General features: G+C 47.9%; 15 protein-coding genes across 15 annotated transcripts; 7 read left to right on the top strand and 8 right to left on the bottom strand.

Annotated features, from left to right (window-relative positions):
- Nucleotides 1-73: 73 nt before the first annotated feature.
- On the bottom strand, nt 74-859 carry esdC (GTP-binding protein EsdC; the record flags this gene model as incomplete). Its single annotated transcript, XM_056728017.1, has 1 exon — nt 74-859. One exon carries the CDS (start codon nt 857-859, stop codon nt 74-76), a length of 786 nt encoding a protein of 261 aa, XP_056573832.1.
- A 1,528-nt stretch (nt 860-2,387) lies between these two features.
- On the top strand, nt 2,388-2,926 carry N7517_010293 (uncharacterized protein; the record flags this gene model as incomplete). Its single annotated transcript, XM_056728016.1, has 5 exons — nt 2,388-2,408; nt 2,457-2,512; nt 2,562-2,618; nt 2,747-2,788; nt 2,836-2,926. 5 exons carry the CDS (start codon nt 2,388-2,390, stop codon nt 2,924-2,926), a joined length of 267 nt encoding a protein of 88 aa, XP_056573831.1.
- Nucleotides 2,927-2,936: 10 nt separating this feature from the next.
- On the top strand, nt 2,937-3,965 carry N7517_010292 (class I SAM-dependent methyltransferase; the record flags this gene model as incomplete). Its single annotated transcript, XM_056728015.1, is given in 6 exon segments — nt 2,937-3,001; nt 3,050-3,075; nt 3,129-3,315; nt 3,397-3,586; nt 3,599-3,825; nt 3,884-3,965. 6 exon segments carry the CDS (start codon nt 2,937-2,939, stop codon nt 3,963-3,965), a joined length of 777 nt encoding a protein of 258 aa, XP_056573830.1.
- Nucleotides 3,966-4,057: 92 nt separating this feature from the next.
- On the bottom strand, nt 4,058-4,551 carry N7517_010291 (uncharacterized protein; the record flags this gene model as incomplete). Its single annotated transcript, XM_056728014.1, has 2 exons — nt 4,058-4,395; nt 4,449-4,551. 2 exons carry the CDS (start codon nt 4,549-4,551, stop codon nt 4,058-4,060), a joined length of 441 nt encoding a protein of 146 aa, XP_056573829.1.
- Nucleotides 4,552-4,772: 221 nt separating this feature from the next.
- N7517_010290 (Helicase C-terminal) lies at nt 4,773-5,205 on the bottom strand (the record flags this gene model as incomplete). The annotated part of the gene is made up of 2 exons (XM_056728013.1): nt 4,773-5,048; nt 5,110-5,205. The coding sequence occupies 2 exons, from the start codon at nt 5,203-5,205 to the stop codon at nt 4,773-4,775; spliced, it is 372 nt and encodes a 123-aa protein (XP_056573828.1).
- Nucleotides 5,206-5,847: 642 nt separating this feature from the next.
- Nucleotides 5,848-6,139, bottom strand: N7517_010289 (uncharacterized protein; the record flags this gene model as incomplete). Its single annotated transcript, XM_056728012.1, has 2 exons — nt 5,848-6,037; nt 6,084-6,139. 2 exons carry the CDS (start codon nt 6,137-6,139, stop codon nt 5,848-5,850), a joined length of 246 nt encoding a protein of 81 aa, XP_056573827.1.
- Nucleotides 6,140-7,298: 1,159 nt separating this feature from the next.
- N7517_010288 (uncharacterized protein) lies at nt 7,299-9,707 on the top strand (the record flags this gene model as incomplete). Its single annotated transcript, XM_056728011.1, has 2 exons — nt 7,299-8,731; nt 8,828-9,707. 2 exons carry the CDS (start codon nt 7,299-7,301, stop codon nt 9,705-9,707), a joined length of 2,313 nt encoding a protein of 770 aa, XP_056573826.1.
- A 984-nt stretch (nt 9,708-10,691) lies between these two features.
- N7517_010287 (uncharacterized protein) lies at nt 10,692-11,089 on the bottom strand (the record flags this gene model as incomplete). The annotated part of the gene is made up of 2 exons (XM_056728010.1): nt 10,692-11,030; nt 11,081-11,089. The coding sequence occupies 2 exons, from the start codon at nt 11,087-11,089 to the stop codon at nt 10,692-10,694; spliced, it is 348 nt and encodes a 115-aa protein (XP_056573825.1).
- Nucleotides 11,090-12,647: 1,558 nt separating this feature from the next.
- N7517_010286 (uncharacterized protein) lies at nt 12,648-13,035 on the top strand (the record flags this gene model as incomplete). Its single annotated transcript, XM_056728009.1, has 3 exons — nt 12,648-12,760; nt 12,819-12,865; nt 12,932-13,035. The coding sequence occupies 3 exons, from the start codon at nt 12,648-12,650 to the stop codon at nt 13,033-13,035; spliced, it is 264 nt and encodes an 87-aa protein (XP_056573824.1).
- Nucleotides 13,036-14,093: 1,058 nt separating this feature from the next.
- On the top strand, nt 14,094-15,578 carry N7517_010285 (uncharacterized protein; the record flags this gene model as incomplete). Its single annotated transcript, XM_056728008.1, has 1 exon — nt 14,094-15,578. The coding sequence occupies one exon, from the start codon at nt 14,094-14,096 to the stop codon at nt 15,576-15,578; it is 1,485 nt and encodes a 494-aa protein (XP_056573823.1).
- Nucleotides 15,579-15,973: 395 nt separating this feature from the next.
- N7517_010284 (uncharacterized protein) lies at nt 15,974-17,470 on the bottom strand (the record flags this gene model as incomplete). Its single annotated transcript, XM_056728007.1, has 2 exons — nt 15,974-16,375; nt 16,517-17,470. 2 exons carry the CDS (start codon nt 17,468-17,470, stop codon nt 15,974-15,976), a joined length of 1,356 nt encoding a protein of 451 aa, XP_056573822.1.
- An 813-nt stretch (nt 17,471-18,283) lies between these two features.
- On the bottom strand, nt 18,284-18,490 carry N7517_010283 (uncharacterized protein; the record flags this gene model as incomplete). The annotated part of the gene is made up of 1 exon (XM_056728006.1): nt 18,284-18,490. One exon carries the CDS (start codon nt 18,488-18,490, stop codon nt 18,284-18,286), a length of 207 nt encoding a protein of 68 aa, XP_056573821.1.
- Nucleotides 18,491-19,224: 734 nt separating this feature from the next.
- N7517_010282 (putative PHD finger domain protein) lies at nt 19,225-20,475 on the top strand (the record flags this gene model as incomplete). The annotated part of the gene is made up of 1 exon (XM_056728005.1): nt 19,225-20,475. One exon carries the CDS (start codon nt 19,225-19,227, stop codon nt 20,473-20,475), a length of 1,251 nt encoding a protein of 416 aa, XP_056573820.1.
- Nucleotides 20,476-20,921: 446 nt separating this feature from the next.
- Nucleotides 20,922-22,039, bottom strand: N7517_010281 (RPC34 RNA polymerase subunit family protein; the record flags this gene model as incomplete). Its single annotated transcript, XM_056728004.1, has 2 exons — nt 20,922-21,732; nt 21,795-22,039. 2 exons carry the CDS (start codon nt 22,037-22,039, stop codon nt 20,922-20,924), a joined length of 1,056 nt encoding a protein of 351 aa, XP_056573819.1.
- A 414-nt stretch (nt 22,040-22,453) lies between these two features.
- sti1 (Hsp90 cochaperone STI1) lies at nt 22,454-24,350 on the top strand (the record flags this gene model as incomplete). Its single annotated transcript, XM_056728003.1, has 4 exons — nt 22,454-22,518; nt 22,581-22,774; nt 22,845-24,130; nt 24,198-24,350. 4 exons carry the CDS (start codon nt 22,454-22,456, stop codon nt 24,348-24,350), a joined length of 1,698 nt encoding a protein of 565 aa, XP_056573818.1.
- Nucleotides 24,351-25,852: the final 1,502 nt, after the last annotated feature.

Raw genomic sequence — 25,852 nt, 5'->3', positions numbered from 1 at the left:
CAAATGGAGCAAATAACCTAGCAAGGCGTGCAGGATCTAGCGAACCTCCCAACCTCACCAAGATATACACCATCTACCGACGGACAACAATACCCTGGCGACGAACAGCGTTGCGAGCACGGCAGTACTCCTCGTCACTCTCGTACTCGGACTCAGAGCAGCTATCATCGGAAGACTCAACATATCCGCAGCGGGAACCACCACAGTCGAGCTTGACGCGGTCACCCTTGCGGGTGATACCGTAGCGCTCGCAGCGGCAGTGCACGGGGGGCTCGCTCATGGACGAGAGCGAGGATGGCGAGGTAGAGCCTGATGACGACCGCGACGAGAGAGATGAACCCGCAGAGCTGGGTGGGCTGTTTGAGTACGAGTACTCATCGGACAGACGGGAGCCGGCGAAGCGGCGGGTCAGGTCGTCGACGGTTGGGGCAAAATCTGCTTCGCGAAGTTGGCGGGAGGCGTAGTGCTTGGTTGGCTTAGGGTGCTGGATGCGCGAGGGGGACAGGGCGCGGCCGGTTGCGATGTCACTGCGGCTGGCCTTGGGGGCGTGGGAGCGGCTGGTGGGCTTACCGCCGGGGACATCGAGGATATTCAGCTTGCGGCCGGTGGTGGGCTCGACGGTATATTCGACGGCGGGGTCGTGGGACACATGGTATCCGTCCATCATGTAGTAGTACCAGTAGCGGCCTCCGAGTTGGAGCATTGAGGTCTGGAAGCGGAACTTGCCAACCCAGGCGCCGGGCTTGCCTTCGCTGGACAGGGGAATCTGGCGTTGGTAGTTGTCCCATGATCCGACGAGGTGGACGGTCTTGACGTTGGACGAGGTCCGGAGGGAGAACTTGAGTTGAACGGCGGCCATAATGAATCAAATGTATCAAAAAAGGTTGGAATTTAAAAAAAAGGTGTCGTATGGATCAAAAGATCAAAAGAGTATCGTATAGTTAGAACAACCTAAAACTGCCGGAGTTTGGTTGTCAAGTTGATGGAATCTGGACTCTTTGTTGATCTTTGGGGAACCGGTCCGACAAAGAAAGAAGAATAATCGAGCGAGGTTATATTAAATTGAGTTTGTTGTAGGTATCTGTTGAACAGCGAAATCAAGTCGACCGGCGACAAGTAAACTGTCAATAGTTGTAAAATTCGAGGATATCCGAAGCAAGGCAGAATCTCAAAGAGCACAGCTCGTTTGAGAGTAAAAAGTGGTAAAAAAATTAGTATAGAAGAGATAAAGAAAGAAAAAAGTCCAGGCAACCAGTGCTCAGGATCACTCGAAATAGGGCAGATAAACACAACAAACGCTCGCTGAAGAAAAAAAAGAGAAGAAATCCGCCTTGAGGTGGCTATGGCATTCTTTTAAGCAAGTCGATTCGATCAGCAGTGCAGAATCAACTTGTCTTGGAGTTGGGCGGGTAATTGATGATGTTGGTTGGTTCAATGCATGTTGCACTGTGATGTGCTGCTCTCATGGCTGTGGCCAATGACTGACCAGCATTTGACGCTGGCGCTCGGACCAGAAGAGGAGAGAGTTTTCTATACGAAAGGCCATTGTCCAAGCAGCTTCAGGGATTTCAAGTCTGAAGAAGTTGTCAGCCTCATAGATTAATTGTGGAGGGATGTGTTGTCATGTCTAGACTCTAGACCTCGGAGCTGTTAAGAGCCTTGAGAGCCTCGAGAGCTTCGAGAAGAGGTTCGACCGGATTCCTACCTCCCCCGCCTTCCTAGGCTAAGTCCTAGAGGTACGTATGTGGACGGAGAGTGTTCCGTACCTCATGCCACAGAGGATTTCAAAAGATCCTAATGTGTACTCCCCGAGACTGAGATATCCGAGTCAGAAACGTCATAATTGAAAATGCGCCGAGACCAAGACGCGGGATGTAATGCATTAAACCTATTCAATCAGAGGCTGCATATTGACAGGGATATGGACAAGGATTGGACAGAGTCAGTCTAGTGGATGGTTGAAGTGCCGAACTCTCCGCCTTTCTCTCCTCAGGCAACATTTTGGTGATATCTACTTTTGTATCTTCTTGATATTCTCTCTTTTCCCCTTTTATAAGAAGAGTAAAAAAGAAAATCTTCAAGATTGGACCTGCGACCGGAAGGTGGAATTTCTCATTTCTCGCTGATTGGTTCAATCCTTCCCGATCGTCCACAACGGTCGAGAGGTGGATAAAATATAGCCTTGAAAAGACAAGGGGTCAACTGTAAGGTCGTTGGTCGGTTAATGAGTAGTCGAAGCACTAAAGCTGTAAAGAGTCCTGTATCCGTCTTGATCCGTCTCGATCCCTGAGGGGTTCTTTTGTCTTTAGCCCACAAAACCAGGTTAAATAATGAGCATCTTCTCTTCGCTTTAGAATTGTATTTATTTATTTTGAGTACTTCTAGCCATGGAGAATTCACTTGAGATTGTAAGTAGACCCTTTATACAACTCACGGGGATCTAATATCAGCTATAGGACCCGGATTACTATGACCTTGGACGCGACGACTATGTAGATACTGACTTTGCCTCGTAAGTATATGCACTGGGTAAGTATCAATCATTCTGACCTAATCTTCAGTGAAACAACCTCTCTAGCATCCTCTGTCTACAGAGGAGTGTTCGAAAATGGAAGACGGTATGCATATATTCGAATTACCGAGGTCGGATATTGACAAGATATCAGGTATCAGACTGTGAGGGAGGGTGCATCTTGGTACATACCCAAACATTAATTCGATTATATCCCTTCTAATCTCCCTCCAGGTGTCCATCTGACGAGCAACAATTTGAGAGTTTAGAGGCCGGGTGAGCTTGATACCACCACACTAATACACACGAGCTAACTCGCCCAGTCACCTCCTCTGTATACCCTTGGACGCCAACACTCCAAACCCACTCTTTCATGCACCAGTAAAAGAGCTCAAGGTATACAACCAGAATTAAAGCACCATAAATGCACTCGTTGACCAAATCAAAGCAAATCTTGGACATCGGCACAGGCCGAGGCAACTGGGCCATGTAAGAGCAGACTTTCCCAAGTCAAGAACACCGATTAACAGAATACAGCGATGTAGCCGACATGTTCCCAGATAGTAAGTATATACATACATCTTATACCCCCCAGACAGTGAGCTAACCAAGCCAGCAACCGTCAGAGGCGTAGACCTCTTCCCCCCACCGGGAGAGTGGATCCCCCCAAACTGCATAATGGAAGTCGACGACGTCCTACAAGAATGGACCTGGCGCCAGCCGTTTGACCTGATTCATATGCGCCAGCTAATAGGCGCCTTCACGCCGGAAGAATGGGACGGTCTATTCAGCCAGTGTTACAAGTAAGCCTGTCTATCCTCCCCGCCTCAATATAAACATCATAACTCTCCTTATCAAACATCAAATTAACACAAACCCAACAGAAGCCTAAACCCAGGAGGCTGGATTGAACAGATAGAAGGTGACCCACGGATCAACTGCTCAGACTCCAGCATGTCCACAGACTCCAGCATGGTCCAGTTCACGGAAGCTGTATTCCGCGCCGGAAAGGAATGGAACCACCCCCTCGATACACTGGACACGATGCGCGCCGCTATGGAAAAGGCGGGCTTTGTCGATATCTAGGAGAAGGAGTATAGGTGGCCTGTTGGGCCGTGGGCGCGAGACCCTACCCTCAAAGAAGCGGGAAGGTTGCATTATCATCAGTGGACGGCTGGTACGGAGGGTTGGGGCATGTATCTTCTTACTAAGTTTGGGTTTCCGACGCCGTGGACAAAGGAGGAGGTGCAGGTTTTATCGGCGAGGGCTAGGAAGGAATTGCAGGATCCACGTGTTCATATGTGGCAGTATGCGTGAGTTTTCTTTCTCTTCTTTTGATTATCGAGGAACGGATTGGCTGATGTTTTATAGGAGGAGGGTTTGGGGGAGAAAGCCTACGGAAGAGGAGATGAAGGTAAAGAGTGAGGGCGTTGATATGGACACTGTCATGTAGTCTGGGTTATGTTTATTTACTTGGTTTATTGATTTTGAATGATACAAGGTACTTATTTTGAACAATTCCATTCAGTCGTTGATGCTAGAATCTCAACATGCAAGAGGAACTAAAGTATACCGACTCCAATCAAATAAGCCAGAGCTGAGAGCATCGTTCGGCTTGCATAAAACTCGGATGCCGGCTGGAAGGATGCTCGAGAATACGATTGGAAAGACGCTTGAAAGGGTGCCTGGGTTCACAAGAAAGGAAATCTCCTGAAGTGATATTTCAGCGGGATAGACCGAGAAAGATGTGTCAGTAGACCCCTCGGACGACTCAGGTAAAGTCTGCTGTAGACGGAGATATCCCTTCAAGCAGGACGGGGACTGTCCACAGCAAAACTGGTAGAACCAACCAGTTTCGCTAATAACCTTGCTAATGCTGGCTCCTATATTAAGTCAGTAATTGAAAATAAGCATATCACTTGGCGTGAGAACTTACTGCCAATCGCAGGCTTGTGATACTTTTTCTTAGCCTCGATCGTTTCAATCTCAGTTGAATCTAGGTCGGATTCACTGGCTTCTCTCCCAGTGTTTTGTATCATGATCAATACGTAATTCAAACAGAGAACAATTTATGTGCGGATCTTCTTTGACTTTTCAATGGCGATCTGTGCGTTGACGAACAAGTCATGTTATCCCTGCGTGTCGAACTCGTCTTTCACGATCTTGGAAATATGCCGCCTGCCAATATCGCTCTCATGGCTATAGTAATGCTAGCATGTTCATGTCGGCCAGCTCTACTGACTCCTAGGCGTGGTGTTTGTCACAGGACCATGGGTGGTTGTTGACTAGCCAGAAAAAAGAAGCAATGCTTTACTGAAGGAGCCGCAGTTCCAAGTTGATCTGCCTCGGTCGGGATCGCGTTGACTTTGGCTTGGTGGTCTTGCATTATTTCGATCATCAAAAGCTTCACCGTGGGCGCCTTAGAGTTAACCGCTAGTGGTACCCAGGCTGTATCTGTCTGTCGTGCATTTAGATACGGGTCAAATGTCTCTCGTGTGTAAAAGTGCAAAGTCATGACATCAAACATCGAGGTGATCTAAAAGGAAAATAAATCAGTTAGCAGACTTTTGCCGAAGGGAAGTTCCGGAATGACTTACCCGTACAGAGCTTCCTCCTTGCCGGGAGCTCTTAGTTCCAGCTAGCCCCGGGCTCCAGGGCCATGCCTCGGTCACAGGCTTCGTGCAGCCGTTCATGGCTCAAATATGTCTTCAGATCATCATCTGAGTCGTCAACCTTGTCTTGTAGGGCACTACAATCGGCGTGGCCCATCTTTGAATGAACAGCCTTCGCTCTCAGGTGAGCACCGTCTCTCAAAACGAGTCCAAGAAGATGATGTACAACGTGTCGAATACATGGTTCGCACAATTGATATCATCTAGTTCTGTTGGCACTTCTGGGGAAGAATAGACAGAAGAAGAAAGTAAAAACAAGAAGGTTACCTGACTGGAACTCGGTCCCCGGGGGGTCTAGTCAAGACCCAGTGCGAAAAAGAAGTGAAGATTCTTAGTATGTTCTCCCCCACCCGATGACGGGGAATTTCAATGAGTGCCTAATCAAGATTTTTTGGACCCCATTTTGCAACTGTTGTCTTGAACCTCGAGGCATACAGGGCCAAGAGATTCACAGCTGCCTGGAATGTCTTGACATCTTGGAGAAAGCCCTTCAGCTCCGACAAGAACGTCCAGTATAGGTGCACATTTGTTCCGCATGTCGGCCTAATTAAACTCCAGCTCTTCACTCGCCAACGGATATAGTATATGTATAGGTTCACTCCTCCCTCCCTTGACTGTAAGCGGTGTACTTTGCACCAAGAGCTCGAAGAAACACAATCGAAGTCACTCGCACCTCGCATGGTGTAGGTACTCGCGGAATTTGACATAGTTGGGATCCTCTCGGATCAGAGCGATCCCAGCGTTCAAAGATTTGATCTTATCTTCAATCGCGACGTCACTTGGGTGACGTACCTTCAGACGTTGCCTCATGCTATCTTGAGGCTTAATGCCATGCCTTCGCCAATGTTGGATTCTATTGACGTACTCAGTTGGATGCCCATTCTCTTTGGGGTTCACACAATGGAAGCAGGTGAGCCCCAGAGTTTGTGGCAATAGTGCTCAAGTTCGGGATCATTTCACTTGGTCGTGCACCTCCTTGACATACTTGTTTGCATTCGATTTCGAGACAAAGGCCTTGTCACAATTGAGATCCTTTCCGCGTAAGAAAACCTTGGCCGAGTTGACTTATAACCACGAACATTCTCTGCATGCCTTTTGGCGTCTGTCTAGTACTAAATCACAAAGTACAACCCTTCTCTTTTGCCAAGGGACAGTGCCATTTGCCTTGGCGGACGATGAGAATAGGCGTACCGCCTGCCGTGGGTGGGATATCCTTCCAGGCAGTGGGAGTGGTAGTTGGGTGTGGTGACCCAATATATAGATGGGCTATTGAGAATCTTGAAGTAACCCCATTCCCATTTTGGATCACTCGAAACCATTGGCGTGACCAGTCTACTTAGTTTCGACAAGAACATTTGTTCGATATATAGCTCGATGGCACTGAGGACACAGATCATCACCATCGGGGTTGTTTGGGATAACGGAACCCCAAACACAATCAAATGTGGTAGGTAGGACTGTAGTAATGTGGTCCTCGTTTCTGGGTAGCCCTTTCTTGCTGTGATATGTTAGCTTGGACAGCTCTGGAGACTCCATCTGCCTTACTTTGTCTTGTATATGTACCTTCTTGATATGCCCGGGTTGCTGTTCGAAGCAGTGTCTAGCCCTTCGTCTTCATGTCAGGAACGTCGGCCCTTGTAACCCTGCTGTGGGACCGAAGTTTGACATGGTGCACTGATATATACTGGGTCAGTGCACCCCATATTGGTAGTTAGATGGGAGATGGAAAAGAGGCGACAGAAAGGAAGGAATTGATAGAGAGAGTAAGGAAACTATTATTCTCTAGTTACAAACAAACTGAGCCTTAAATAGTTACCCCTATTGAAGCCTGATAAACAAGGCACCAAGGCATATCAACACTGGACTATTTCGAATCTGAACTACAAACACTCTTTGTCGTAATGCACTCCGGCTCTTTATTCGCCAATAATAAAACAACAAATACATTTACCTAGTCGCCATGTAGGCACACTGAGCCGCAGTCATGCATGGCCCCCGGGCCAACTTTTGGGGGCTGGAAGTCATCTATTTATTTGTGAGAGTGACCAGTAGATAACTCACTCCATAAATGATAATTATCCTCTAATACTAAATTGATCTCTAGTCTAAGAACTATGGAGCCTTTGAACTCGAATCCTGTTCCAATAAGCCACGGCCAGTCGAATGAAAGCAATGATCCGACTCCAGCCCCTACAGACAAAGACACCCCTCCACGACAAAGTGCAAATCAACAACGCCCGTTAGAGCCTATTCCCCAAATCCTGCCATCAGCAACACTGCACCGCTCTGGGTATATCCTGTTGCTGGTGCTTCTGTATATTTTCCTGGCGGTCTTCTCATGGGTTGTCACTTGCTACCTTTCCTTTCGTCCTATCACGACCCAACACTACGACTTTTGGGTTAAGGATAGCGACAGCCCCAGTGACGAGTTTAAATATGGTCAAGGGTCCAGTGGATGGACGTATGCAGACGTCATGGCTTTGTACCAGAGAAACGAACGCTGGTATCGTGCTTCCCGGGTCATGCAGTCCATTGTTAGTGTCATGACAATTCCCTTAACCTCGGCTGTCTGCTCCAGCGCCGCAGTCATCTTTCTTCAGCGCCGACAGCCTAGTGAGGGCCTCAGCCTTAGACAAGCGGTCACACTTGCAGACAAGGGCTGGTCCGATATCTTTACATACATCAAAACATTCTCCAGTGGAACAAATGGATTGAAGCGGTATGGAAGCTCGTTCCTTTTTCTAGCCATGTTCGCGAACCTCCTCGGCTCGGTCATTTCCCCTCTCCAGCAAATGTTTCTGTCGACCGAGATCATCAAAACCCCGACATGGCCTACAAAGATTTGGCATCTCCTAGACATCCCGGACCAATGGGAGTCTTTCCTTCTTCCACAATCGAGTATGGTTTTGCTTCTCACACGCGAGGCCCTGGCTACGACAACATCCACCCAGCGACAAGCTCAGCTTTGGCAAGGTACAAATGTCTCCTGTGTTATCAATGTGACCACTGGAGCCCTCCTGCCCTCATGTAACCAGGGAGGGGCTACATTCGGCAATATGTCACGACTTGAGAATCCATTCTTGGCCGAGCTTCCCAATGATTACAATACTGGTCTCATTCAGCAATTTCTGCCTCGCATCAATTCCAGCACGCGGTATGAGAGCATCTCCGCAGAGGACTATCCTGAAGATTGTGACAAAAGAAAAGGCGCATTTTCTGTCAATTATGGGAAAGAGAATCATGATGAGGCTGGTCGTCTTACTGCTTGGGGCCTCGAAGCTTGCATGCCTGCAAATGTCAAAAACACGCCTTGGAATAATACACGCGATCGTCAAGACTTCACCGAGGAGCTCTATTTGAATGTTACTATAGTTGGACAGCTCTCTAGCAGGTCGCTCTTTAAGATCGCCCTCGAGACCACGGCCGGGTATTTTGAATTGCCAAACTACATGAACGGCCAAGTAGCTGGCCCTCTATTGGAAAAGTGTCCAGAGTTATCATACGGTTGTGGAGAACATTGTGAGCCTGAAGGCACTTCCGGAGACGGGTAAGCTTCAAACGGGAAAGGAACCTGTCTTTTTGGCTTCTTCTCTCTCTCTCTCTTTTTTTGGTTCGTCACTGACATCCTGATTGGCTCCGAAAGCGCCCCGTACAATAAAGTTCACCGGATTGACCTCAAGGACTACTACACGTTCGAACAGCTTCCAAACAGAGGGCCACTTTTGACAATAGCAGTGGCCCTCTTTGGAAATGGATCTTCTATCCAATCTAGGGTTGCTCATTCGCAGAACTACACAACCAATCTAGCTTCCGATCCATCCACGAGAAACCCTATATCTTCTTCTGGTTGTGCGGACGTACTTCCCTTCGCGTTTTTCTCACTGTCAGATGATGGGCCATCGTACTCCTGTACCCCCAGCCAGGATGGTGGTACCGATGACCCCGAAGTTGATAATGTGATAGCCGAATGGCTTAATACCCTTTTCGCCAACGATGCGGACATTGTAAAGAATGTTTTTGATGTCGCTGCATTCATTGCCAACCAAGCCTGGATGGAAAGCAGTATCGACGATGAATCAAAGAACCTGGAGATAAGCTTTGACATGGGAAGTGATACCCAGATACCAGTCATCTCCCGAGGAGGCCTTATTCTGGTTTCGATTCTTCTAGCTCTGGAAATTTTCATTCTTCTTCCACTTGCGGTTTACGCGGCTATAATCCCGAGATGGACCTCATCCCTGGACTCGTTTACCATGATGAGGATAGGGGCAGCTGTTGCGGATAAGATGCCATTGCTTCTTGGTCGAGAGACAGACAAAGTTGATGTACTTGATCAACTTCCAGGGTATGTCGGTGACCAGTCAGAGGAGAGTGATGTTATTGGGAAATTGGGTCTGGGGGCTCAAACACCCTTGGCTGCTCGACGTAATAAGCGATTTGAGAGTTATGCTGGAGAGAGTGAGCCTCTCAATGGGCATCAGTCAAAGGAGTCCCAGGACAGCTTCGATGCGGCAAGCGGTTAGCGGGCTCGGTGTTGACTGTATAGACACCTGTTCTCTACATGATGTAACGCCCAATAGAGAAGCGGTAACATAAATTGGGCCTAACGGATATTGGTCTTTACTTGCCATAACTCTCCCTAGATTGGGTGGGTTGTGTTCCATGAACATTCACCATTATGCAAAAATAGGATTGAACGCTATCTGGATTCGAAAAAGACAAAATCCAGTCGCACTTAGGATGGAAAATATACATGAGCATGTAATAGAGAAAGAGAAAGAGCCTGGTTTGTGATATGATTATCATCGTCTTGAAATCTTCGAAATTACCGGACCTAAACTGCTTGAACTCTCGGATTGAGCTGATTTCAAAGACTTTAAGTAGACATATCGAACCTCTGTAACCAATTCTCAGACCAGGAAACCTTGGCTATGTAACGTAGCTGTGAACTCTTTCTTTGACGATCTCATCCCGTGTAGTTAGAGGTCTTTCCCGCTCCTATATACCTCCTACCAAATAAGCAAGGCGACATTCACTCCCCCTCCCGAACAAATTTCAATCTCATTGGGTAGTTCAAATTTCAATTTAACACCCCTTGGTGTCTGTCATAGCAATATAAATAAATCCCGCTCTAATCTTCTTGAAGCCACCCCGAACTCTATTGAAGATTTCAGGTTCTAGAACCATCTCACTTGGGTTGAGGCAGTGGAAACAAGTGAGTCACATTTTTTAATACTCCGTCTCCCCATCTTCAGCCGCATAAACACGACAAACGTGCCCAAAAAGAGTGTATCTTTTAGGCCAGACTTTAGCCAAGCATGGAAAGTTGGAATGTAGCTGGATGGGCCCCACCTGGTAGTGGTCCCCCGTCATCAAAATGGGACTCGAGTGGTGCTGAGTAAGAATTGGCCACATTCCAGCCCTGGAGGCTCTTCAAATCTTACAGGTTCATCCAATGTGCCAGAATTATGTGAGATTGCGAGGGAGTTGTTGCACGGCCTGGCGATCTAGCTCTTTCCCCCCAGGCTAGATCCGCCTCGGGCAAACTCCCCCCGTACAAATTCAATCACAACTCCCAACAGATTGTTGGTATCCAGAAGCTTCCGGATGTTTTCGGTGGATATTTTGCGATGTCTGGGGGGCTCTTTCGAATTGTAAACCACTAGCACGGTGGTTCTGTAGTCCCTGGAATTCCAGCTTTCTCCCCGGCGAACACACATCACCATTTGCACCCCAGTAAGATCCATCTTACGCACAATAGTGCGCAAAATAGAGCCCTCGAGGGTATTATACATTCCAGTCCACATTTTCTCAGTCGGATGCGAAGCAACGTCCTTTGATAGCGACTTGGGTCATTTAGATGAGCCATTTAACCTGTTATACCGATAGTTCTGACCAGTGCCATTTTCAGGATATATAGGGATATAGCTATGGAGCACCGGGGAGCGAAGATCTAGAAGCTAATTAGCTTTATATCACGGGTTTAGGGGTGATATTGCCAACCCTTGTCTCGGGTATGAATTATTTTGAAGTCAATTCACTCGCATAGATTCATCCGTGTCGAACCCGATGACAGTGGCCGTGGTTGATACCTAGAGCCTATTCGATGGTCAAAGGCAGAAGAAGCTATATGATAGCCCACCAAAAGGCTGATAAAGTTCGACAGCAGTTGTTCGCAAGGTGATGGAAAAAGCAGATGTGAAATAGAAGGAAGGAAAGGGAAAGAGCTGGGGATGAGGACTAAGTTCAATATATAGAACAGGCTGGTGCCTTGAGACCAACGCACCCGTTTGCCGTTTGCCTTCCTTCACCCGGCAACATCAACTTCCTAGATAATTTAGATAAGTCTTGGTATTATAGCTGCTTTGGTCAAGATTAAAGCTGTGTGGAAATAAAGCGGATAAACGCTAAGCAGGTTTAAACATGATGAAAAGGAAAATAGTAAGAAGATAATTCTCACATAAATAAACTACTATGACTTATCGGATACAAAGAGAGACTTCATCTACGGAGGCGCAACAAACACTATCTGCATGAATGCCTCACGGAATATGCAGCAACCTACTGTTTGATCATATATAAATTCCTCGCGAAAGAATAATCTGGCAGGTACCACTAAATAGACCCATAAAAGCGGAATTCCTACCATATAGAACTAGCTTGGGTGTGGAATAACCATGCATTGTATACAATATGCTTAAATAGTTTGTGTTCTTTCGGTAATAGGATTCTACCTAAAGTGAATATATATCTCGCATTTATAAAATCGTTAAAAATAATATTGCATTTTCAAGAGAAACGGAGTTTCATTAACTTCATTGCCCCGAACTCAGATTTCCGGCTTATATTGAGTAACGCATTTCGGCTTAAAAAAACTCCGAATTATATGTCAAGTACATGTGCGATGTTGCCTTCTAGAAAGTCGAAATTCATTCTTGTATGTATGACGGAAGGAATTTTTCGCAACAGATTCTTTTGCTAGCAAACATATCTTGAGAGACAGAAGCTATCTATATTCTAGAAATGCGCAATTAAGACCCTGGCACTTCTATGAACTCTCTAAGGGACAGATTCACATATCCTGTCCATTTGAAGGATTCCAGCTTTAGCAATATATTGATCTACCATACTACACAGGTAAGATTGCGTCCCAAAGTCGATACGATATAGAAAATGTTTAGAAACAGACCAATGGTGTCACATTCGGCAATTGACTATCAGCAGATTCCAATTTTGTTCTCTCTCCAGGAGGGTGAATTCTGAATGTATACAGAGGGACGGAGGAAGAAGAAAACCTTGTGGATAGGTGTGTCGGATAGATTGAAATAGAACTTAGACAGGCTAGCATATTCCTGCAAGAAAAGGTATAAAAGAGAGCCCAAGCAAGTTGCGCTAACTGCTTTATTTGTTTGCCAAAGTGATTATTTTGTAAACAAAGCAAAAATCTCTTTCTCTCTTACACAATGCGGGCCGCTGGATTCTTCATTGGTCTTATGAATTTCGTCATAGGGCTGGCAGCCCCAGCCGTTGAGATACATAGCAACGCTCCTCCCTCTGCAAGTGGATGTTTCCCATTGTAGGTTGACACACATAGGTTCTAGGCTATATCAAATAATATATTGACAACACTATAGTGCCGACCCTCACTGTGGTATTGGTACCTATTGTCAGTGTAGGGATGGTAAGTGCCCTATGGATACACTATAAAATTACTGATTTGCACGAAACATACTCATATGAGCGTTAGGTCGCATCTATCTCTTCAACCGTGCTACTGGCAACTGTGACCCGCCTTGGGGCTATGCTGGCGATTCGATCCGCTCGCTTCCTGGATATCGCTGCAACAAATAAGTGGCTATGTCAAGTCAATTGAGAGCCCCTTCAATGTCAAAGTGGCAAGTCGTTGATAGGATGACAAAAAGGATGACTATGTCACTATTGAGCTGGACTATGTAGGCAATATTGTTGATGTATCTTATGTAGTGGGCCCAGTATCCCGGAAAATGATATGTGATAATGGTCTTCTGTACCTCCTGTTGGTCATTATTGTAATCCTCTTCGACACTGCTTTAGTTCAGAATACATTGTCAGAGTGAATTTCAAAGAAATTCATCGTATATATCATTGCCGCAGATGGTAATCCTGTCTTACTAATGCATTTATGAGTACAAAACACCAATAGCTTCTTGGTAAACTAACCAGTGAAACTCTCACTTAGGTGAAGCAGACAAGTACTATGCGCCTTCAAGGCTACTACTCTTAATATATGCCATACAACAAGGACAAAGGGGATAGGTCCGTCTAATGACCGGCTATCTAGCAACTATACAGAAGGAAACATTTGACAAGATTGATGCGGTGGTCCTATTAGTCCTAAAACAACCATTGCGATTATCGATCTGCTAAGGGATTGTGCATTTGAAAATGAACTTACCTAATCTGTTAGCTAGGCCTTTTAGAACATCAATTACCGTACGGATATATGAATATGGTGATCTCATTGAGGTGATTGTGAATAAAAAATTGCTAAGACCCACATGTGCAGAGCTCAGTCTCAAGTCATCTGGGCCCTGATTGACAATAACACTTGGTTCATATAGAAAGGAGGGAGTTTTTAGAATTTAATTTGAAACTTGAACGATCTATCAAGGGACTGCTCTGACTTCTTGTTCACTGAGCCATTTAAGGTGTGCCAAGACCTCTGAGCCGCACGTTGCTACTCCACCTCTCTCTCCACACTTTCCCATCAACCCTCATCTTTATATCTTTTCCAACTTCCCCATCAGTTTTCGCAAATTCTTTCATCCCATATCTTGCCAGGGTGAGCTGAACAGCAACATCTCTTCTTCAATTTTTGCATCTCCTTGGCGTGCACTTTTCTCATTTATTGATACGTTCAAACCATCACCATGTCTGAGGCGTCCACTGGACCCAGATCGGAAAATCCTCTTCTCACTATGTGCGACATTCCTGCTGAGAAAGAATCTGACGTCAAACCTATCACCATTTCCAATTCTCCTGCCGTGACGAGTCTCGATCTTGAAGCCAAAGCCATGTCCGCCTCATCCTCTCATGAGGTCCATGAGCCTAGAAACGCTATCGTGTCCGATAATTCCTCTCCGGGTAGCTCTGATAGCTCCGACTCATCATCTGAGAGTGGATATGACGCCTCCATGAATGGCTCCAGCTCATCTTCGCCCAATAGCTTATCCCCTGACAGCCTGAACAAGACCTCTCCAGAGAACAACGTCTTGAAAACAAGCGATTTGCTTGACGATTACTCCGAGAAAAGCCCGAGCTGTAGGCACCGCGCTGTCTGGGAAACATCTTCTCAGTCTGATTCCGACGCCGAAACTGTTATTTTGTGCAACTCTGCCGCCAACCATGACCTTGACACAATCTCCACCGACAACTCCGGCATCGAAGAACCCTGCGCTTTGTCTGGCGATTGCACTCAAGGGAATCCTGACGCTGAACGCCGTGATACCGCGGATTCTGCCAGTGACGATGGCTCTGACTCGCCCTCTCAAGATCCCTCTGACACGTTCTCCCCAGTCGGCCCCCGATCTCTCTCGCCTGCTAGCTCTAGATCATCACAAGCCCCCCTTGACATCGATGATGATGAGCCAAACGTCTCCAAAGGCTCCCACAACATTTGTGCCTACGCTTCTCCTGTTCAAGATGGCCGTCGCATCAGGACCAGCTGCGATAGAAATGATGACACTGGCATCTGGCATGTTGAACCGGATGGATTTATCAACGAAACTAAACGGGCTGGAGGCCCATACCTTTGCGCTTTCCCAGTCCAAATGCGAAAATTGAAACCCAACGACCCTCTGAACGACATCTTTGAGGATTGTGTTCTCTTCCGAAAAATCTTTTCAACCCTTGCTGAACACAATGTCTACCCACTCTCTATGAAGCTTAGAGAATGCCAGCACACAGAGGATCTTTTCAATTTTATGCCTACTTTAATCTTCTCTGCCATCCGTAACACCTTCGATGACTCTTGGATCTTGGCATGTCGCCAGATCTGGAAACACTTTTCCGATGCCGGTCTTGGACAAGTCAATATCGAAGTATCAGACCCGGGCGCGTACACATTTTTCTTCCGGGCACCTAAGAAATCCGATCCGATTTGGCCAGTCCATGGGGAATTACAACGCAGAATCATGGCCGCGATTGACAGTACAGATATGACCCTGCTTACGGCAGGGCCAGTGGGAATGAACCAGGATGAGGAGAACCTATTGCAGGCTGTGGTGATGTGCGTAAAATATCGGAGCAATCGAGACTGGCGCAATACGAGGGACCTGATTGTGCACGTTCTGGATGAGTTCAATCTTCCTATGGTAGGGGTCATCATCATGAAGGGCGAAAACCGGAGAGGGTGAGTGGGATTGGCTGATATAAAGGAAGACATGACCGGGGCAAGCAGGCCATGGGCCGGGGAAAGTTGCTCAAAGCTAAGGAATCATCAGACTGGCACTATGCGGCGCCCCATTCCTTTGATATTAGAGAAAATACCTTGACTACAATTTTATGAGGTTATGGATAACCTATTGTTTAAAAAAAGCTCTTTCTCAATAAATTCAAATATGGATACAGCTTGCTGATTTATTCATTTGATCTAACCAACGTGTGAATGTCAAAGAGGGTAGATGTGGACCACTAAACTCATGATGCACAAAGAAAGGGAGAAAGAAAAGGAAACAAGGTGAAGGAACATGGTGATCCACCAAAGTCCTTGGTAAAATAAAAGGGAGATGAGGGAGAGAATGTAGACGTGCTAGGGAGAAGTCCCAGGGCGATTGATCTTGAGCCGAACATTAGTGGCTTTGGTGATGTGCTTGATGTCGTCCAGAATGTCTTGGATAGGCGTGAAAAAGGACAATTGGTGCTGGTTCCCGCCAGCAAACAGCATACCAACAGCCACATAAGAGTCGGTGAACACGAGAGATCCAGAGTCGCCCGCTTGGGAAAATCGAGGGCCTTGTAACAGACAGATTGAATGTTCATAAGTTTGCCGTTTTGTGATTTCACCATCTTTCATCGTATCCTCGAGAACGAGACTGTCGAGAGGATGCTTTACGCCTTTGCAATACCCAGACCGCTGGCCGTGAATGAAGAGTGGCATGCCGTCAAGATCTGCGGGGATGGGGGAGTCTCGGAGATAATGGCCGTCGGGAGTCTAAATATAGACATGATATTAGCATTTGCGTCGAACAAAAACACGCGGAAAATATGCTAAAGAAATGTAAAGTCTTACAATGTTTTCACCAATTCGATCACGAGGGATCTCAATCAGGGCTCAGTCCAGGTTTGAAGGTACGTGGGTCGTTGTTGTTCTCAAGCCGGAGGCAGCGAAAATATGACCGAATGCTCCACGATTGTTTGCCTTGAAGATATTGATATCTCGAAGGAATGTTTCCATCTCTGCACGAGTCTTGACAATCCTTTCGTAAGCTTGTTTCGCACCTCGGCCTAGTGTGAACCCTAGGCCGTCTCTCTCCAACTCGCGGAATTTGACGTAGTTGGGATCCTCTCGGATGAGAGCGATCCCAGCGTTCAAAGATTGGATCTTGTCTTCAATCGCGACGTCACTTGGGTGACGTACCTTCAGACGTTGCCTCATGCTATCATGAGGCTGAATTCCATGTCTTCGCCAATTCAGGATTCTGTGGACATACTCAGTTGAATGTCCATGCTCGTTGGGGTTCACACAATGAAAACAGGTGAGCCCCAGCGTTTTATATTCGGTCTCCCCGGGCATGTTGAGTTCTATGAAACCAGCGAAGGTTCCCGAACTATTGGCATTTTCGAGGGCAAGGCTTTGGCTTATCATCGAAGGTTGTTGGATAGCTCGATGATCAAGCTCTTCTTGGTGAAGGTCGGATACCCCACGGGTAAAATGTCCAGGCACAAACTCGACAGCGACACTTGCCAAGCGGTTGCGGTCGAGGAGTTCTCGAATTTTGGCAATCGATCTGTGTCGATGACTAGGGGGTTTCTTTGAATCACAGACAACGAGCACAGTTGTTGTAATTTTTGTAGAATCGAGCCCTTTCCGCCGAACACAGGCAAGGATGCAAACCCCGGTATGGTCAATTGTTTGGACAATCTGATGCAGGAGACCTGGCCAAATCTTGCGAATCACATCGTGCTTCGAGACATAGAAGAGTTCGGAGGTAGGCACAGGCTTCGGGGCCTTTAGCAGGTTGGTCGACGTGGGGTTTTTTGGTATTTCGCTTTTGTGGACGCTTTTTGAAGTCTTGCGATACGGCATCGTGGGAAAGAGTATGGTACTTTGCTAACAAGTCAGAGGATTGTAAGGAGGCACTTGAAAAGAATGCAGCAAGTAGACGAAGAACGGCGATCTAGGACCGGGTGAAAAGACTGATATCAGAGAAAGCAAAGAACTTGAGAAAAGCAAGCTCCCATCAAGTGAGTACTAATTTGCATAGCAGTAGGCTTTTTGAAGAGTGTTGATGGTCAATGATAGTTGAAAATTGACGAGCAGACCTTTCAGTAGACTTTATGAAACGTCAAACAGGAGGCCCGTCTTGCCTTATCCTACGTTCGACTGACCGATGAGGGAGCTTTCTACTGCTTTTGCATTATGATGCCCTATCAGCGGAGCTCACGCTTCCAAGCAGACTTTGACCAGCATGGAGATATAAGCACCTCGCGTATTCCGCTGGATCCGCCAATTATCATTTGGGCTAATGGGTTGCCCTAGTTCCCAGTCTATAAAGCTTTTTAAGTCCTTTGTGGAAGCTGGAACACTGCATCCTACCTAGTCGACAGGTCTTTCTGAGGGTCTTTCTGAAAGTCTTTCTAGAGGTCTTTCTAATGGTAGAAGTCCTGATAAACTAGTCCTACCTTCCACCTATAAATATATAGGGGCTCCCTGTAGGATTTAAACGATGTGGAACTACAGAAAGTATTAAACTTATGCCCAGGGTATATTACGATTTTTTGCCAGGCAAGATACCGGGTATGGTGATGGTCCTTGAAACCCCTCGTAAGCTTGCAATAAATCTCATTTTTCAATTAGTTTGTATAAACAGCGACTTGCATAGGGCCCATCTTTGCGTTCCTACATAGCAAGGTGTTTTGCTTCAGGAAGGAATATGAAGATCAAGCGCGCGAGAATCTCGACATCGACCGCAGGTCGCCATACGTCCCATGTCAGCCCTATTTCGTCGACGCAAGAGATAATGTCGGCGCTTCGCCCGGCCTGTAGCCGGGAGCCGACGATGCGAACCATCTGATCCCAGTCGCCATCCGCAGATTCTACGGGCATGGGCGGGTTCGCATTGAATTGAAGATTGTACGGGTCTTCTCCTGGGGGATGCAGCTCCAGGTGTTTGATGGAGATTACCGGGTGAATCGCCCTGACGATCTTACAAGGACCGACTCGTTAATCAGCAGTCAACCTTGAGACGAAACTAGAGAGCCATCTAACAAGTCGTCTTACAAGCCAAAGACATTTAAAAAAAGACATCTGTGACGTGAAATGGTCCAATACAGGTGTATTCAAATGTTCGCAAACAAATCTGAGGTGTGGACTAAAAGTAATAGACTACGGTAGATATATCAAGTGCAGTTTTTCAAAAGGATACCTTTTACACTGGATTTGGATTCCGAAATAAACCAACTAGAACAATACAAGAGTAGAGCCCAACATACGTTGGTTAAACTCTCATAAAAGCCGGTAGTATCGTAGTGGTCCAAATACTTATCTAGGATACCTATTCAGTGTAGGAAGAAACGTCTATACTTCGGATAATCACAGCGCCGATCCGGGGATGAGTAATTGATGAGTCAGCATGTGCTTGACTTCAACCAGTTTGTCCCCACAATGGGTGTCTGAATATCGACGCATGCAAAGGCCAGGCGTTCATCCGGTCACACAAAATTTGACACCAAAGATCAGTACCAGAGCAAGCGTTTACATCGAAACTGGTTGAGCTGCACATCACTCTCTTAGCATCCCGATAGGAGCCACCTTCAACCCGCCCTGCGACCGAATCCAAAATGGCACACGGTGCGGAGGACTGCGCAACTGTCCTGGAGCAGTTCGTCCACGATGTGGCAAATCTTCCGGCTGAGATCAACCATCTCATGGAGGAAATTCAAGCCAAGGATAAGGTTATGCAGGAGTGCCGCGCTACAATCAACTCGCGCGACAGCAGCATTCAGAAATTCATCAAACTGAACGGCAGTCTGACACCGAACCCAAAAGAAGAGCCATACGGCAAGACTATCCTACAAAATATGGACAAATCCCACGAGCTGCAGAACGAGAAGATCCAGCTCAGCGAGAAGGCCTGCGTCCTCCTTGATCGTCAGATCAAACGACTCGACGTGCGCATTCGCGATCTAGTCAACGAAGGCCTCCTTAGCAACGACCCGCCTCTCCCTTCCCTCTTCGACTCAAAAAACAAATACCGCAACCCACCCAAGATCTTCCTCCCTGACTCCGCCCCCACCGACTCCCCCGCCTACTCAACACCCCTCAACCCGACTTCCGGAAACGCGAATCCCATCCTAGCTGCTGCGCAGCGCTTGAACCAATCTACAACACCTCGCACCCCCGGCTCCACAGCCCAAATCGGTCAAATCACAGCACGCAGCTCCGCACCCGCTACACCCGCTGCTGCTGCGGTCGTACACCTCCAGCAACGCCAGCGTGAATCGTCTGCCGGGGCAGTGGACAGCAAGCGCCGCCGCTTGAACCCCTCTTCCAATACTCTCCCCGTAGCCTCGTCGAACTTGCGCCAGACTTCCACTGGCCCTGGTACACCAAAGCCTGGTACACCGGCTGGCAGTCGTGCAGGCAGTGTCGGCCCCCGTACCAGTATCGGCGTCAAGAAAGCCCTGACCAAGAAAGTCGCGCCACACCAGCAAGTCAAGAAGCTGAAGACTGCGAGCGGGAAGCCCATCAAACGTTCTTCCAGTGCCAGTGGTCGCATCAAGTCTTCGAAGAAATCTCCCAATGGAGAAGGTGACGAGGATGATGACTCCATGCTCAGCAGTGCTGATACATCAGACTCCGATAAGAGTGATGGTGCTGCCGATGATGATGTCGACGATGAGGATGAAGACGAGGGTAATGAGGATTCGAAGGTCTATTGTACCTGCCGCACTGTCAGCCATGGGGATATGGTGGCTTGCGACAATGATGAGTGTCCCTATGAGTGGTTCCACTGGAAGTGTGTTGGATTGACACGCGAACCGGTTGGGACTTGGTACTGTGAGGAGTGCCGACGTACTCTAGGCAAATGATCCTCTGTTCTCTTCTTTTTCTATGATGATATACCCACGGCGTTTTGAGGGACTTTTTCGGTGTTGGGCTAGACTGTGCTGGACAAGAGTATTTACTTGTTACTAGTTCTACTACATAATTCGAATAAACGGAATCAATTTCATCTTCTGTCTATCCTAGACAAGAACTGACACTAATTCCCGAGGGAAGATAGGAAGCAGAGTTCCCCCCTAGGTATCCATTCCCAGCCAGAGCCAAGCGTATGTCCAAGCCGTGCCCATCCAGTGCCCAATATTCCCAGGGTCACCAGTGAGCCGGAGCCTAACCAAATCAAGTCGTAAACGCCATCGCTATGCACATATCCCCGTTTTTTTTTTCTTCCATGCAAACATGTTGGCACACGGGCGCACACAGTGCGCCGAAAGTCAGAAATCAGATGTTCGTGGAAAAGCCACTGCCAGTCCACTCAGAACCCAAGCCCACTGTTCAGCCACGGGTCGAAGTACTCGCAGGTCTCTGGGCTCACTGCGCCGCCTGGGGCGCACAGCTTGAAGACTGGGCACTGGCCACAGGGGGCTTCCGTCATGCCGTTCTTCACCAGGTGCTTGTTTGCAATGGAGAGATCGTCACCCTCAATAGGCGCCTTCCGGGACTGAGTGGCTTTAACGGCTTCAGGGCTCTTAAGGGATCGGTACCACTCGCCGTTTCCTAATGCGACGAGCTTATTGTCATAGCAGAGCATTTCAAGGAGTTGCACGACGCTCTCTTCGCCCAGGCGGACGGGGGTGATACCGCTGTCGTTGACGGCGGCGGTGATCTGTGCCACGGTCGGGTATCCCGCGTAACCGTGGGGGTAGGGGAGGTAAGATTTCTCATCGGACTTCACTTCTGCCTTGCCGGAGGCGGTCTTGATGCGCTTGTTCTTACGGTCGGAGGCGGGGACTTCAAACCAGCTCTTTCGGCTCACGGTGTACTCGATGTAGCCTGCGACACTGTTGATGAAGTTGGCGTCCAGTACACCGTCTGTGAACCAGGCTCCTCCGGTTACTTCTTCGCTTGGAGCAAGCCCGGCCAGCATGTACATCTTGCGGCTGGGATATTTGACATTGTGGAGGGATTTGATGTAGTTTTTTCCTTCGAGGGCTTTCAGGCATCGATCGAGGATCGACTTGTGCAGGTTCGTGCGGTTACCGATGTGCCGCACCCAGATGCCTGTTCGTTCTGTGGAGTGGATGACATTGTAGACCATGGCCTCGTCCGGGGTGAGGTTGCGGAGCCTGAAAGGAAACAGGGGTTAGTTATGTGGTTTATCGACAGAGATGTGGTCTGCAGTTCTTACTTTTCGGCATCCTCGCGGTCAATGAGCTTCCATGTGAGCTTTCCATCTTTTTGGAGAAGTCGAAAGAGATTTTGATTGACGAGGCTCTGGGTGCATTCTAGTAGTAGCGCGACATCGTTCTTGGGGATGACTTTGAGATTGAGAAAGTCGTTCTGATAGAACAGGTGATCGGAATCAAATTCATTCACGCATGCATCGTAAAGCTTGGAGGCAAGCTCGGCCACTTGGGACCCCGCGGAGGCCATCGTTGGAGATGCGACGGAGATATCAGGCAAAATCAAGGTTCATTCGAAGAGGCTCGTGGGTTTTCATATTCAAAGAAGTGTGTTAGAGCCAGGAGGTAAGTTAGAGGACCATGTTGCGTCGATGTCCTTAAATTTGAGTCACGAATGAATCACAGATGGTGTTTTTTTGGCGACTTTTTCTCGGCGGGGAGCGACTTTGACCTAAAAGGGTTTAGCCCGGCGGAGCTTCAATGTCAGCTTAAATGCCTGAGGTGTCTACTGCCTGAGGCTTAAATTATTGATGCCTGAGGCAGTAGAGACCAACGGAAATTTCGAGAAGCTCCGACCGACTGATGAGCTCATCACATTCAGTTCCTTGTGATCTAGTTTTTGATCTTTCTCCTTTTACTGAGCAATTTAGCATATCACTACAACATGGCTGACGCATTGAAAGCAGAGGGCAACAAGGCCTTCTCCGCTAAGGATTATCCTACTGCTGTGTACGCGCTACCCCACCTTTTAACATTGTGATTCTGTTAGAGCAGAGACTGATAAAGCACAGTGAGAAATTCTCCGAGGCCCTTTCCATCGAACCCGAAAACCACATCCTCTACTCCAACCGCTCCGCTGTCTACTCCGCCCAGCACGAATATCAAAAAGCTCTCGAAGATGCCGAGAAGGCGATCCAGATCAAGCCCGATTGGTCCAAGGGCCATGCCCGCAAGGGTGCTGCGTACCGCGGTCTCGGAGATCTTTGTATGTCATTCTAACTACGCATAAAAGGGTGGAACAACTCGCTGTGTGACAAGGTGCTAACTGACAGCAGTGGCTGCGCACGATGCCTATGACGAGGCCCTGAAGATCGAGCCCGGCAACGCACAGGCCAAGTCCGGTCTGGAGGCGACCCAGCGCGCCATCAATGCGGAGGCTACCGCAGATGGTGTCACTGGAGACCCAACAGGAGGTCTCGGTGGCATGTTCAACGACCCGGCTTTGTTCCAGAAGCTGGCCAACAACCCCAAGACCGCCTCCCTGCTGGGAGATGCTGAGTTCATGGCTAAGCTGCAGAAGATCCAACAGAACCCCAACAGTGTTGGAGAGGAGATCCGCGACCCGCGTTTCCTGCAGGTCATGAGTGTGCTTCTCGGTATTGATATGAACTTCGGTGGTGAGGGAGCTGAGCCTCCTGCGCCTGCTGCTAACCCCAGCACTTCGCAGCCCAAGAAGGAGCCCACCCCGGAGCCCGAGCCAGTCGACGAGGAGGCGATCGCCAAGAAGCAGGCCAAGGAGGCTGCTGATGCCGAGAAGAAGATCGGTAACGATTTCTACAAGAAGAAGCAGCTTGACGAGGCCATTGAGCACTACACCAAGGCTTGGGACCTCTTCAAGGACATCACCTACCTGAACAACATTGGTGCTGCCAAGTTCGAGCAGGCCGATTACCAAGGTACCATCGAGACCTGCCAAAAGGCTGTCGAGGAGGGCCGCGACTTGCGCGCCGACTTCAAGCTGATGGCCAAGGCCTACACCCGAATTGGTTCTTCATACGAGAAGCTTGGCGACCTCGCCCAGGCTATCGAATTCTACAACAAGTCGCTGATGGAGCACCGCACCCCTGATACCCTAACCAAGCTCCGCAACGCCGAGAAGACCAAGATCACGTCCGAGAAGAACGCCTACGTGGACCCTGCCGAGGCTGAGAAGGCTCGCGAACTCGGCCAGCAGAAGTTCCAGGCAGGTGACTGGCCCGGTGCCGTTGAGGCCTTCACCGAGATGACCAAGCGTGCCCCCGAGGATCCCCGCGGTTACTCCAACCGTGCCGCCGCCCTCATCAAACTGATGGCATTCCCCGGTGCCGTGCAGGACTGCGACGAGGCCATCAAGCGCGACTCCAAGTTCATCCGCGCGTACATGCGCAAGGGTGCTGCCCTCATCGCCATGAAGGAATACAACCGTGCCCTGGACACCTTCACCGAGGCCGCCGACCACGACGATGGCAAGCACGCCCGCGAGATCGAGCAGCAGCAGCAGAAGTGCCTGGACGCCCAGTTCAGCGCTCGTGCTGGCGAGACCGAGGAGCAGACCATGGCTCGTATCCAAAATGATCCCGAGGTAAGATCTCTATTTCCTGATTATTTAACATCCAATACACTAACTCCTTTTTTTTTTTTTTCTTCAGATCATGGCCGTCCTCCAGGACCCCGTCATGCAGAGCATTCTCCAGCAGGCTAAGAGCGATCCCGCTGCCCTGCAGGAGCACATGAAGAACCCCCAGGTGCGGATGAAGATCCAGAAGCTGATGGCTGCTGGTGTGATCCGCATGGGGCGGTAAATGCTGTAAGGGTGTAGATGTTTCGAGGGATTTGGATACGAATTGACATGAGATACGAGATATCTTTGCCAGCATTATTTTTAGTTCCATATTGCTAAATTCCATTCTGCTTAGCATGTTATATATGGATTATCTTTCAGTCCCAGGTAGTGCGCCATAGTGCTTTTGCATTGCGTCCTGGACAGGTGCAAATACAATTTGCCAGTATCAATATGTTCTGTATCACAGTCCAAATTTGAATTGTACAATAGTGGAGTTCAGCCCCGACATTAATCTTCCATTCTCGTAATATCTCTCGGCCTCAGCTCGGACTTTATCCACAAGAGTTCCTAACCCGAGAGAAAAAAAAAGAAAAGACGCAAGCCTGTGGGGGGGTTTCCAGTCAAAAAAAAAGTGAAGATCTGAACTATTTGATCTACCAATCATAATATCACTATTAAGGGATTCAATATCCGAGAGATTTCTATCTACAGAGTAGCACAGAACACTGGAGTATAGTGGAAATAACCTCTGAGATCAGGTCGAAGTCTTGGATGTGATAGATCGACTGCAGCACTTGGCTTGTCCATCACCCAATATCTAGTTTGTAGTACTCCATACAGGGTAAGGGCATATCATATAAAACACTCCAGAAGTTCCTCGGTAAATCAAACCCATAAACCTTGGGACAGTGGGTATAGCCTTGGCCGATCTACCCAATCGGGCGTAGGGTGGGATGTTCGATAGCGCGTATAACGGAGCAATAATGTGACATGATATTTTTTTTTATCTTTACATTTCCTGCATGCCACGTGTACCTTGACATTGTATGTACTCCGTAAGTACAGAGTACGGAGTACGGAGTAAACAATTCCAGCATACCAGAGCATTGGCGCCGAGATTCTTATCTCGTTGCCTAGAGTGGTAGGGCTATACTCCATAATGAAACGATCTCCGCAAATAAAAAGGGGAAAAAGAATTAGGTTAACTATAACCCTAAGAACCTTGGAAAGGGAATTTATCATCTGTTGATCTTTGACCCTTGACCCTCTGTGGCGGTGCTGAGGTCCAATCTAGTCGGAATTTAGTCCTTGACTTCCGTATAGGGTTGAGTTATAGACAATTGAATACAGACTACAATACTGTATACATATTTATAGACTTAGATAGAATATATAACCTCATAGGTACACACAATTTGAATATGCCTAAAGTAATGCTGATCTAGGGTATACGTCACTGATCTGCGATCGACTTTGGGAGCTTACGATCTCCCCTTTTCTTTTGTTTCTTTCTTCTCATTGGACTAATTATAACAGAGAATTAATTATTTACATAAAAGGTGATCTAGGTATTTAATGGTAATATTGTATGGTAATCCCAGCCACAGTTCCCCTTGACGCAAGCGGCTGGGCAGCTGTGTCTTTTGGTCCACTCCTCTTCTTGTTTTTCTCTTTCTCTCTCTGTAACTCTATACCTTGGTATACAACACCAGGTCCCCCTTTTTGACGACCTCAACGCCA

The sequence above is a fragment of the Penicillium concentricum genome (genome assembly GCF_028827145.1).
Source record: "Penicillium concentricum strain IBT 3081 chromosome Unknown utg000006l_segment0_segment0, whole genome shotgun sequence".
Classification (NCBI taxonomy): Eukaryota; Fungi; Ascomycota; class Eurotiomycetes; order Eurotiales; family Aspergillaceae; genus Penicillium; species Penicillium concentricum.
The sequence above is the reverse complement of the archived record's forward strand: the minus strand, read 5'-3'. Positions and strand labels throughout refer to the sequence as shown.